Genomic DNA, 11,891 nt, shown 5'->3' with positions numbered 1-11,891 from the left:
GAGCGTCACGCGAGTATCGGCAGCCTCGAGTTGCTGGAAAAGTGGGGGTGATTTTTGGGTCATTGGTTGGATTTCAAGAAGTGAGCGCTTTTTTTTCCACTTCAGTTGTTGCATTTATCCGCCGTGTAACCCTCGACAGCGCTCGCTCTCACAGGATGAGTCAGGCCACGCCAACCTCACTAACCCGACCAGCGTCTGCCAACCTGCAGGTCTAAAAGACGACTACACGTCCATTCTTTTATTTGTGTTGTGAATTGCACTTTTCATGACTGAAAATAGATGCAAAAATAGAAGGAATAATAATAATAGTAATAGGAACAAAATAGCCACAGTGAAGCGTCTTTGAGGAGCAGGGAGAGCATGTGACCTTGACTGGAAGCTCTTTTATCTCCAACAGCAACCAAGCAGCTGCCTGCGTGGACACTTTCTTTCATGCACACAGAATAAACACTCTACTCGCAGTATGATGAGGCATGAATGCAACTCTATTTATGTATTTTACCCGTGTCTCCTTGCACACCATTAATATGCAATGATTCAGCATCTGTCTGCACGAATGCCACCTGGTACCATTCTACCTCTACTTCTGACACTTTTCCCCTGAAGCTATTATTTGGTGAATCATCGAGAATGTTGATTAAAAGGTAATTTAGGTTATTTATAAAACAAAATGTTGCTGCTTCCAGCTGTTCAAAAGTACAAATCGGTTGCTATATCATTAGAAGTGATCGAGATATTAATAATGAAGATAATCATTAGTTGCCGCCCTACCTGTAAACATCCGCCTACCTCTTCATCTACTGGAAATGTGTCTATTAACGTGGAAAACGGAAGCGCGTCCATTAAAAGCTGCTCGGTTGGATGCATCTAAAACCGAGCAGCACAGCCTCGGCTGTTGCTGGAGACGAGATGTTTGAATACGAGGCGCCGGACAACAGATAACATCTGAAAGGCAGTGAATCCATTATGGCGGTTGATGTTCCGGGAAAGGGTGAGGAGGAGAGAGACCCATCTGGAGGTTTGGAGTTGGGAAAGGGAGGGAAGGGAAATGAGACAAAATGGGGGAGAGAAGAGGCGGCGCGGTGCATTTCCTCCATCTATCTGGCTCTCGGGCCTGGTGTCGCATTGATTTTTCGGAGGGTAAACATCCAAAAAATGCTTAGCTTTTACTTCCCTTAATCCTCAAAGAGTGCACAGCGCAGCAATTCAACATTAATCTAAAGGATTTGAGTGTAGATCTATTTTAGTTGTGATCCTGAAGATCGGCCTCATTTCCAGGAAATAACCCAAACAGCAGTGAGCAGATGAGCCAGAATCAAAGCTGAACTCTTTGACGTCCCATTATATCGCTGGGAGGGGAAAAAAGGGAAGTAAAAAAAAGAAAACTAATTTAATAAAATTCACAATTCAAGTCATCTCATGCCAAAAGTAAAACGCTGCCAATCCAACTAACAACGTGACATTCTCCCACAGCGCTACAGCCGCTGACTAACAAAGCAGCGGCGGCGAAGGTGTCTTTCTCCACTTGTTTCAAGAGCGATGGGATGAAACACTCCGTCGTGTCTGAGCCAGCTGCGGCGGCGATAATCAACAGCGTGCTGCCATAACGTCCCCTGATGATGAGGACCATCCACACAGCTGGCAGGCACGGCCGCCAATCAAATTAACCGGCCAATTACACTCCTAGCGCGCCGCGCGAAACGCAGCCGACTACCTGCACCGGGCCAGATGTGAAGACTCCAAGTGTGCGGCTGGTAAATAACGACTCCAGTTCTATGTAAATGGGGAGTTATGGAAATGTGAATGGCCTTTTTTAATATCAGCGTGGAAGACGGATGAGTTTTTAACAGCTGCCGCGGTGGAGAACCTCCAGGGTGCCGTGTGACGAGTTCAGGCCACAGAGATCCGCGCTGCACATTCTGACGGAAGATTCTCCCGCTGAAGCTACATCTGCTGCCACTGCAGGGTCCAATCCAAGATTAGGGACCTTGGTTTGCGGTCGGTGCCTGCGTATTTATAGATATGATGTATGTCAAGTGCCAGATGGCTACGTGTCAAAGTTCACGTTTGGCCCTGAGAGAGTCACAGCCCAACCCGACGGCATGTTTTCACCCTCAGAAAAGAAAAAACACAAACAGGCTGTTTGTTATTCCCCAGCCAGCTGACGTCCTCGTGCACAGCTGAGGAGGAAAGCAAACTCCGACACAGTGATGGAGCGACTTCGTTCTGCAGCCTCGAACGTCCACGCTGATGAACCATGACATTGTGATTTGTTAGTGCGACACTGGAGGGAGATGAGACTGTTACTGACGTAACATCCACATGCATGACCTTTGATGAACCAGCTAGTGTGCTAGTGGACCCTGAGTGCATGCGTGAGCTATTGTTGTTTTGGTTATTAAACTGGTTGATAACATCCGGTGTTTAATAACACCCAGTTGAGGCTAAATGAAGGAGGAGGTGCTGTTAGGAGGATGTGGAGGAGGAGGCGGGTTTAATTGCAGGCTAGTGTTGGGGTAGAGTCTTACCACATCTCTGGGGCTTTGCATCTGGGGCTCGGCGTTCTAGAGGGGGGGGGGGGAGAACCACAGGTAATCAAGCAGAAATATTTATCGACAGGGACGGTGAGAATGTGAGCACGCAGGAAGCCTGAAAGGGCAAAGCGATGGACAAACGGAAGCAGCGCGATGAGCAAGTGGGGGATGCAGGATATGAAAATGATCAATCTCAGCAGGCACTCTGAAAAATGAACGCCGTGGCTCGGAAACAACTGTTATATGACTTGTTGTGTTGTTTTAGGGGAATACTATTGAATCTATACTTTGATTTAAGTCTGACAGTGTGTAAGTATAATCACCCGACAATCTGCCGAGAATTAACATCAATCAACAATATGGCGGTAAAGGCCTGTGCTCCTTATCTACTAATGAGTGTGATTTTGCATCACAGGTGCATTTGCAGCTCATTTATAACAGCGTAATTACAATTCATATGAAAATTCCTCTGTCAGACTACCATCCAGGATCATTATTTGAATATAAGACTGATAGAATAGCGTGTTATGGTGAATTCCAGGTGTCCCGTGATATACCGACTGCATTTGGTACCTGAACAAATGACACAACAGCTGTCGTCTTGATGTTTTTCATTACACTGCATTAGGTTCAATACATAAAGCTTAGTAACTGCCATTTCAATGCATACTTATGTGCCAAGAAAATGTGCCATTTGACTCTCTGTTTTAATTAAACTCAATCTAACCGTCTGGCTTGTGTTTTTATTGTTACGTAATGGAAGTATTTGTTTGTTGGTACGTCTGAACAGCCCATGGGAAAACGCTTATTCTACAGTAACCCACAGCTTTGGATGAAGCTGCTCATTTGTGCACTGGACCTGATCTCCCTCAGGTCCCAAATCAACTCTTCCACCACCCCCCCCCTCCCCCCTCTATGGCTGATAACCACAGATCAAATAAATCCTGCCATCTAACTACCGACTGTACGCAGAGTGAGCCGGGCCCAAAGCCCCGCTCTAATCTCAAGATGAGTATCGACCAGCGTGGCAGCTCCTCTCATCTAACTCGGCCCGCGGCGACAGCCAGCCGATAGCCTCGTCTGCATCCCTCGCTGTGATAATTGTCACCAATCAAGCCGCTTGATTGACACTACTCGCACGCGAATGGCTGCGTGTGCCCCTTACGGCCGCTGAGGATGCTGGGAGAGACCGTTTCTACGACAATAACTCATGTTCCAACTGGATGAGTCGTGTCTTAAGCCAGCTAGTGCGGTTAGAGAGATGGAGTCAATGTGGAGGAAACACAGATTATTGAAAACTTGCTTGTCAAACTAATTTGAGGTTGCTTCCAGATGTGCATGAACTCAAATCAAACTGGGATCACGCAAAAGCAGACGCTTGACTTCAGTTGCAACAACTATATTAGCAAAGGTTGGCGTTGCTTTTTGAAGTTACATGCCGGCGAGTGGCATGTGTCCACAGAGATGTGTATGGCCGTTCCATTGTAACGTATGAGGGTATGGCCTTCATGCGTTTCCCCACTCTCCGCCCGCTACCTGCCCACGTCTGTCCGCTCATCCCCACATCCATCAATCTAGCGAGGCAGCTCGGAGGCAAAACGCTGCGAGGGAGATGGGAACGCCTAACAAAGCGGGAGGAAGAGAGGGGACTGGATAATGAGAATGAATGGAGCGGGAGAGGAGGGTGACAGACGCTGGGAGACGGAGACGGAGCGAAGGCGAGGGTGGGGGAAAGGAGAGGGTGAGGAAGATAAAGAGAGTGAGCTCTACAGGTTTCCTCCGAGGCTAGCCGCCGCGCCGTAATAAGAGAGTGCAGCGGCGGAGCGGGACAATCAATCTGCATGCTCGGCTAGCGTGTTGTGTTAGCTGGGAAATGAGAAGACAACGCGGCACTCGCTGCAGGGATTAACACACACACACACACACACACACACATCTGTACTTATCCATGCATGGGGGACTGTGTTTATGTCATGATTGGAAGGCATGATGCTGACAGGATGAAGAGTTGGAGGAATGTTCCGAGGGAGGCGGAGGGGGGCGAACGTACCGCGTCTCTGGGGAGGAACGTGTCCTCCTGACGTAGAACTAGCAACCCCACAGCCCCGCCCATGGGTGTGGCCCTGAGCAGAGACACCACCTCCTCCTGGGTCCGCCCATTCAGGTCCACTCCATTCACCTGCACAGGAGACACAGGGACCGGGTCTAAATAGACAGTATGCGTTTGCTTTTTGCAATGTATTTAAAGAGAGAAAAGTAGAAAATCTGCAGTGTAATCCTTTATGCAAATGGGTTAGAGGGGGGATAATGCAACTTCAAAAGCTGTTCCATCTTTCTGCACAACATATGAAGAGATGATGATATCTTTCTTTGGTTTAATTCTAGGATGCTCAATTTAATAAAAATAGTTGGAATGTAGTTCTTGACACTTTTCAAAATCTTAAATCATGAAAAATACCCGTCATCTGTTGGATTTAAAGGAGACGTAACATGACAAACTCACTTCAGTGCTTGTGAAAGTACAGGTATCTTAAGGTCATACCAGCCCACAAACTGAGGAAGAAGTCGACCCCATCAGTTTTTGTGGGCCGTCTAGATCAGAAAACATGTGATTCAACAAGCCAATCAGATTTGACTTCCCTTCCTATGTCACAAGCAGGCCTGTTAGAATATAAAGTCCCTCATCAGAGTATCTCCAAAGATAGCTTAAGAATTTTGCAAAGGTCAAACCATATTTTTCTCACAAGCCAATCAGAGCACACTGGTTTTTTTTGGACAATTAAAGAGACAGAAGGATAATACAAGTACAGTATATACAGACAGACAGTATGAGAGAAGTAATGTTTCTCACCTCCAACAACCTGTCCCCGGCCTTCAGGCGGCCATCTTGGATGGCAGCTCCCCGAGGCAGAATGTTCTTCACGTAGATGGGAGCCGAGCCGCCGATGGGGACGTCCCGAGACGTGATACTGAAGCCGAGTCCCTCGGGACCTGTGGGTGGGAAGGAAGGAGAGGAGGTCCAGTGATGGGACGTCAATGAGGTGCAGTGTTTCCCCTACCATTGTACAGGCCTGGCGGCTCGCCAGGCCAAGGAGACCTGCCGCCAGGCCAAAAAAAAAATCAATATACCAAAAATAAGCCACCTATCAATTCATTCATAAATCAATAATCATTTACATTAGGAGCGCCTCCGCGCAGCACAGCAGACTTGCTCCGCAAGACGCGCGGCCGCAACAATCCTCACCGCGCGCTCCCGCTACTTTTTTCTTCGTGTCCTTTACGCGCTTGATGTTGTTCTGATGCCGTTCCGCCTCGTTAAACCACCACGATGTCGCTTTCTACTTTGAAAACACGGAACGTTGACACTGTATTTTGATAAGCAGTTGCACTCTTCAGACTCGTGGTGTGAGCGGAACCGGTCAATAGGGTCCATAATATTTATTTTATTACATTACATTATTATTTATTTTTACATAATAAAAATGCCGCTGTGTGTCTCCGTCCAAAACCCGCTGCGCTCGTGCTGCCTGCTCGCACAGATCCGCTCGTGCGCACATGCGCTGATGCAGGTCGAGTGTTGTCGAGAAATATAAGCAGAGACGGCGCTCCTTAAAAACAACATCACGCCATGTGTGTGTAGTATTAGGACGTGATGACGTATGTACAACCGGCCAAAGCCCGTTTGCCCCCCCTCCCCGGGGGGGGGGGAGGATTGTTTTTGATAAGATGTGGAACTTTGAGTTAACTGCTGTTGAGTAAAACGATAACTTATATTTTACTGGATAAAATAAGACAATATATGCACTCATATGTCGTTATAGTGTTTTACAGTATCTGTAGCTATTAATGTGATGCTCCTCATTTTCCAGACATATTTTTCTGGACCCTGATCATTTCCATCAACCAGCACCTTAATAAGTCACTCTCTCCTTGTGATCTTGAATACACTCTGGTTGAACAAAAATGTTGAATGCAAATATAATAATTGCAGAATTGCGGACTGCTTGCTGTGCCACCTGACTTAATCCAACTGCACCAATACACCATCCCACGCGTCTCGTCTGTTTAGGGTTTTTTCGGTGGGTACCACCGGGCCTGAAAAAAATTCTAGGGGAAACACTGAGGTGCAGGGTGAACCTGCTTTAGTCCCTCTGAACCCCGGCAGGTTCATATTCACTAACGTCACACTTTGCATGTGTCATTACTCAGTAGCACGTTGTTATGCTGGGAAAACCTGGACAAACAGTCCAATCAGTGCTGAGAAACTACGGCTGGACGGTCGGATGAATATCAGATATTGGCTGAATGTATTTGTTGTTCTCTTGAGGGCGATTTTAGTCATTTGGTTTTGTTAAACTATGTGAATTGGCGCCACAGACAATTCCTTGAGTCTGCACAGAGCTAACCTTACACGGAATGCAGAAAGTCATCTCATTAGCTGTGTTGCACAACCGTTCTTCAACGCCCAGGATTCAACGTTAAAGGTTTTTTTTTTCCTAACTTGTCCAGCTGGACTTTTCTTCAGCAGTTTACTTACAAATTATTTTCTTACTGGTTATAAATAAGTTTCGGCAAAATCCTCCATAAACTCGCTCAACTTAACGCCTATCTCCTGGTTCATTTAACTACTCGTTAGCACTTCAGCTCATGAACTTTGTCTTTGCCTGCCACCATTTCCTCCCAAGTATCTGATGTGAGAAATGAGGAGGCGAGACGGCTCGAGTTCGGTTGCTTTCTAGAAGTTTCACTCCTTCGCTATTTCCATCATCAACTCAAGACAGTGAGTTGGTAGAGTTCCTCTCCCGACGTGACATTTTACCTTCCCGTCTGTAGTGCTGAGCCCTGACGACACACGTTGCATCACCTATGTGGAGAGGAAACGCTAATGATGTTGAATCTGGTTCAACATCTCATGATGCTCTTATTAATCCATGTGTATGTGGGCGGATGCGATTTTGTTTGTTGTTGTGCAAGTTTGGCCCGCGGGCCCCTTAAAAGTGCATCATTATGCACCATTAAGAACACAGCCCTGCATCTCATCCCTTCAATAACCCCAACAGATGAACAATTTCCTATTATTAAGAAAGTAAAATACAGGAAATTAGAGCGGCCCTGCATCCTGTCAGCAGAGAGCTCAAGGAGCGTTACGTGAATAATAAAAGTGGGATATAGTGTGAGGCAATTTAATGCTTTAAAAAAAAAAAAAAAAAAAGTTGGAGCAAGTACATGCAATTACATGGTGCCAGTAAGTAAGTTCAGCCTGAAGACTTTTAATACTTTTGTCTGATATTTAATTGAAGCCAGAAACTGCAAAAACAACCCGTGGCGAGAAGATATTGCACCGTCCGGGGTTACGGAGGGTGTCCACGACCGTCGACATGCTTTCGTCCTTCCTTCTCCGCATCCTGACCTCTGGGAGGTCGGATCAAGGTGTGTGTTTTGCAGAGCTTCGTAAGGAAACTGTTCCAAATGGCATTGTGTGTGTAGGACTGTAAAAACAAAGTTAGTGTAAGAACAGAAAGGAGCATCCTTGCTGCATCAGAGTACTGGCCCTAATCCTAACTGCCTGCCTGTGAAAAGAATAGCAGAACACTTAGCTATTCTGTTTCACATCCTCTCCCTAATCCCTTGTATTGATGAGCCAATCAACTTCCCGCTGGCAGACAAGGTGCGCTATTATAGTCACCGGTAAATGCCTGTGGTGCTCCTGGCTTTAAACAGGGAGGAGGATCTTTAAAACTCCCATTAGCTTGATTAAGACATACCTAAGCAATTTCCTGCGCGGGAATGGGATTCCTCTGATTGATTCTGATATTCCTCCGGATTTGCGATGAGACCGGCGTCTGATCCGAGCGCGTAAACAATGCGGGGGTTTAATCTGCGCTCAAAGCCGCGGGCTTAAGGCGCTACTCAAAACAACACAGATGAGCCAAACAGCCTCTTGGGAGTCGCCGTTAATCCCCCCGCAAATGTGTGCTCCGACAACAGCAAACAAAAAAAGGTGGAAATGAGGAAAAAGATAACATGGTTTGACTGAGGAACAGAACACAGAACGTGGCGGTTGGTTCTCTGGATGCGATGACCAGGCGGAGGGTGGAAACAACCGTCAGCCGGGGTGGAATATGCATCAACCAGCTGGGTGTTTCCATGTTTTATGTCCTGGCTTGACTCGAGGCCTCGAGAGGCAACGGAGTTGGGCGAACATTTCAACGGGCATATGGTGCATCCTTGTCAGACTCTTCGCCGGGGCATTTCACAGCTCACGGGCACCGGCGGCTGCTTAGCAACAAGCTCTCTGGCCCTGAGACCTGGCGCCGACACCTGGTATCCTGCTGGCGGAGGATCGCACCACCTGTGCCAGCTGTCAGTCAAACCCTGCAGTGAGGAGATGTCGCCTTACGTTGCGTACATCCATCCTTCGGATTCCAGACAGTCGTGGACCGCCGTCCCATCTTAACTCTGCATGTTTCTAAGCTTGTTGCATCAGTGTTCACATTCCACGTGCTCCAATTCCACTTCCACATAAACAGCCTCTACACTTGCTTTCCATGTGCCAGGATGTGGAACCTGCTAGTTTATTCAGCTGGAATGGAAACGCCAGGAACATCCACAGCCTCCCTCCCATTTGTAAAGCTTGATGAATGCAATGTCTGAGAGGAGATGTTCACAGGCTGCCAGGAAAGAATCAGATGATATTTCATCAAACAACATGATGTAATGCATCATGTAGGCACCGGGATGGGGTTTTTTTTCACCATAACTTTTTGGATAATGGAAGTTCTGGATGTCTTTCTGCTGTAGGTTTAAAGAGAAACGCAAAGTGCACTAAAGGCTAAGTGCATCTGAAGACCGAGAGTGACCCGCCGCCGCGCTGAAATAATTAAGGGTTTTACATCAAGGCTGCGCATCAGACATCCCTCTTGCCAAAAGAAACAAGGTGCGGTTTATCAGACTGGCTGCTGGTAATAAATGTATGCAGGGGTGCAGATTCTCCTCCTGTCTCCATGCAGCTTAAACCACGTCTCTTTGATCCATCCTGGTCTGGTTTTAGGAGTCGTGGGTGGACGACCCAGATATGTTTGACATCTACACATGTAGTTGAAACATGCTTTTATTTCAACATAGCGCCTGTCTTTTATTTTATATTCATTGTTCCTATCGTCTCTGATACCATTGCTTTTATTACAGCCCTGTCTGGTAAAGGAGGGTCTGGCCTTGAGGGATTACTTTATTCAAATTCTTTGTTCCGTTTGAGAAAAATCAATAAATAAGCTATAAAACGGGCCTCACACCATTATACTCTCCATAATCCTCAAACGTTAAACCATTAGAATGAAGCACAACTCGCCCAATTGCATTTTTCTATTAAAACACATTTCCACTGAGCACTGCAGCCTCCCCTGCCACTAAAGTAGTCCCACCTTTCTTTAGCTGGATGTTCAGCCTCCTCCCGACTTTTTTGGTATATCCTCCCGTCGGCGCCCTCTGAGGCGAGGGGGTGTGTCCCGTCGGCGGCTTGGCTGCGGACACCGCCGGGTGAGCGGGCGGGGCGTAGCCGTCGGTCTGGTCCGGGTGAGGGTGGGACTGAGGATGCGGGTGGGAGTGGGGATGGCTTTGGGAACCGTGGCGGGACATCCTGTGCGGGGCGTGGTCCACGGCGGAGACGGTGCTGCCGGACAGGGAGTCGGGGCTGAAGCGGCCAGAGGCGTACGCCGGGTTCCTCTCGGCGTGGGACAGCTGCTCGTAGTGGGCCTTCACCGACGACGGCACCACGTGGAACATGATGACGGGGGAACGCATGGCCTGGCGGAACATGTTCTGGGCTCTGGGACAGAAAGAGCAGGAGGAGAGAGATTTGGAGAGAGGATAAGAGAGAGAAATACCTTAATACCTAAATACCTTACTCAGCAATAGATTCTTGTCAGCACCAACTTGCCTAGTGAAGCAGCCCACCTCCCTGGTGTGTTTCTCTCTCTCCCGCTACATAAATAAAATCCATCTTCGCCCACCTGAACATTCTGACATGTTAATTAATGCTTATTGCCAGCGTGAGCGGCTCAAAAAGAGACTGAACCCTCCCTGACGGCTCCATCACGTAATCCCCTCATTTGGCTCCAGATAAAGGAGACCTCTATCCGTCGGATGGTTTGCAGAAAATCCTCTTTTAAAGCCCCCTTGTCGGTGGGAGCTCTTGTACAGTAGGTGTGAATGGAAACTTATGTTGGCTGTCAGCACCTTGTAACAGCGGAGCCTGGTTAGCACCACCTGTTTCAATAAGGCAGACTTTGGTATGGCTCTTCCCTCGGCCCCCCTGACAGCTGAACGGACGTTCTTCGGGGCCCCAGAACTTCTAATGACAACTATAACGTGACCCCCACCCCTCCCAAACCCCCCCGGGGGAATTTTGTTGTGAAATTCCAGACCTTTTTCCCCGGCGCCCCTGTGGGTCTTGTCTCTTTACGATTCCAGGCTGAACTGAGTGGCAGACGAGATGTAATCCGCCGCCTTATAAAAATACTGTTAAATAACAACTGTTGATGCTCCTGTAACAACACCATCTGTGACAGCCTGATTCCCAGCCATCACTTAACTTATGGCTCCACAGCAGGTTTGGCTGGGACGAGGACGATATAGGACTTTATCTTATACAATAAATTGATATCGTCAATAGTGACTTAAAAAAATAATTCATCCCTTATTTATGCAGGGAGACTTTTGATTCATGATCATGTAATTTAAGATTATTTTATGGTTTTAACAATATTGGTTACTTGACAAATATAAGGATTCCAGTATGTTTACTGCCGTTTTAAGAGTTTAATGCACATTTTGATAATTATCGGGATTATATTGTGTTTATATATATATATATAGGATGATGGTTGACATTAATGTTCATATAGTCCCACACCTAGCTGGGAAACTATGACCCGACAGTCAAGTACTCATAGTGATAGCTTCCTGCTAAATGCCCAGTGTTTACCTAGATTTGGTAGTGAATGTTCAAATTATTTTCTACAAAAGAAATAGTCCCTTTGTTGGAGCTGCTAACAGCATGTTCTCTCTGTTATCCAAAATACAGGAACACTTGTTCATGAAAGAGATATTTCTATTGAAGTGAAACTCAAATTGGTGATGAAAATCACAGATAAGACATTTCAAAGCCTTAACAAATAAAACCAAAACCATCTGCATGGCTTCATACGAACTAGATCAGAAGCAAGCTGGTTTCATTTCATATTTTTAAATAACCTTTGAATACTGCATTAAAGTCCCATGAGGCAAACATGCATTATCAAAATAGTATGTGTGCACGCATAGTGGATCATATCTGTCTTATATGTACATCTCAGATAT

The 11,891-nt window shown here is 46.7% G+C and overlaps 1 protein-coding gene across 11 annotated transcripts in view; it reads right to left on the bottom strand.

Moving 5' to 3' along the window:
* Nucleotides 1-11,891, bottom strand: part of pard3ab (par-3 family cell polarity regulator alpha, b) — a 231,816-nt gene that overhangs the window by 104,443 nt on the left and 115,482 nt on the right. For 10 of the 11 annotated variants that reach the window (XR_014597038.1, XM_084007806.1, XM_084007814.1 and 7 more), the window contains 4 exons: nt 9,956-10,359; nt 5,386-5,525; nt 4,585-4,713; nt 2,529-2,564 (listed from right to left, as the gene is read on the bottom strand). Coding sequence is in view for 10 of the 11 variants with exons in the window: in XM_084007806.1 (XP_083863932.1) it covers nt 2,529-2,564; nt 4,585-4,713; nt 5,386-5,525; nt 9,956-10,359 (709 nt within the window). In the remaining variant the exon portion in view is untranslated. The remainder of the gene's footprint in view (nt 1-2,528; nt 2,565-4,584; nt 4,714-5,385; nt 5,526-9,955; nt 10,360-11,891) is intronic. The other variant, XM_084007810.1, reaches the window with a different exon arrangement.

Source organism: Eutrigla gurnardus (assembly GCF_963514095.1).
Source record: "Eutrigla gurnardus genome assembly, chromosome: 4".
Classification (NCBI taxonomy): Eukaryota; Metazoa; Chordata; class Actinopteri; order Perciformes; family Triglidae; genus Eutrigla; species Eutrigla gurnardus.
This window is presented reverse-complemented; position numbering and strand designations above follow the sequence as displayed.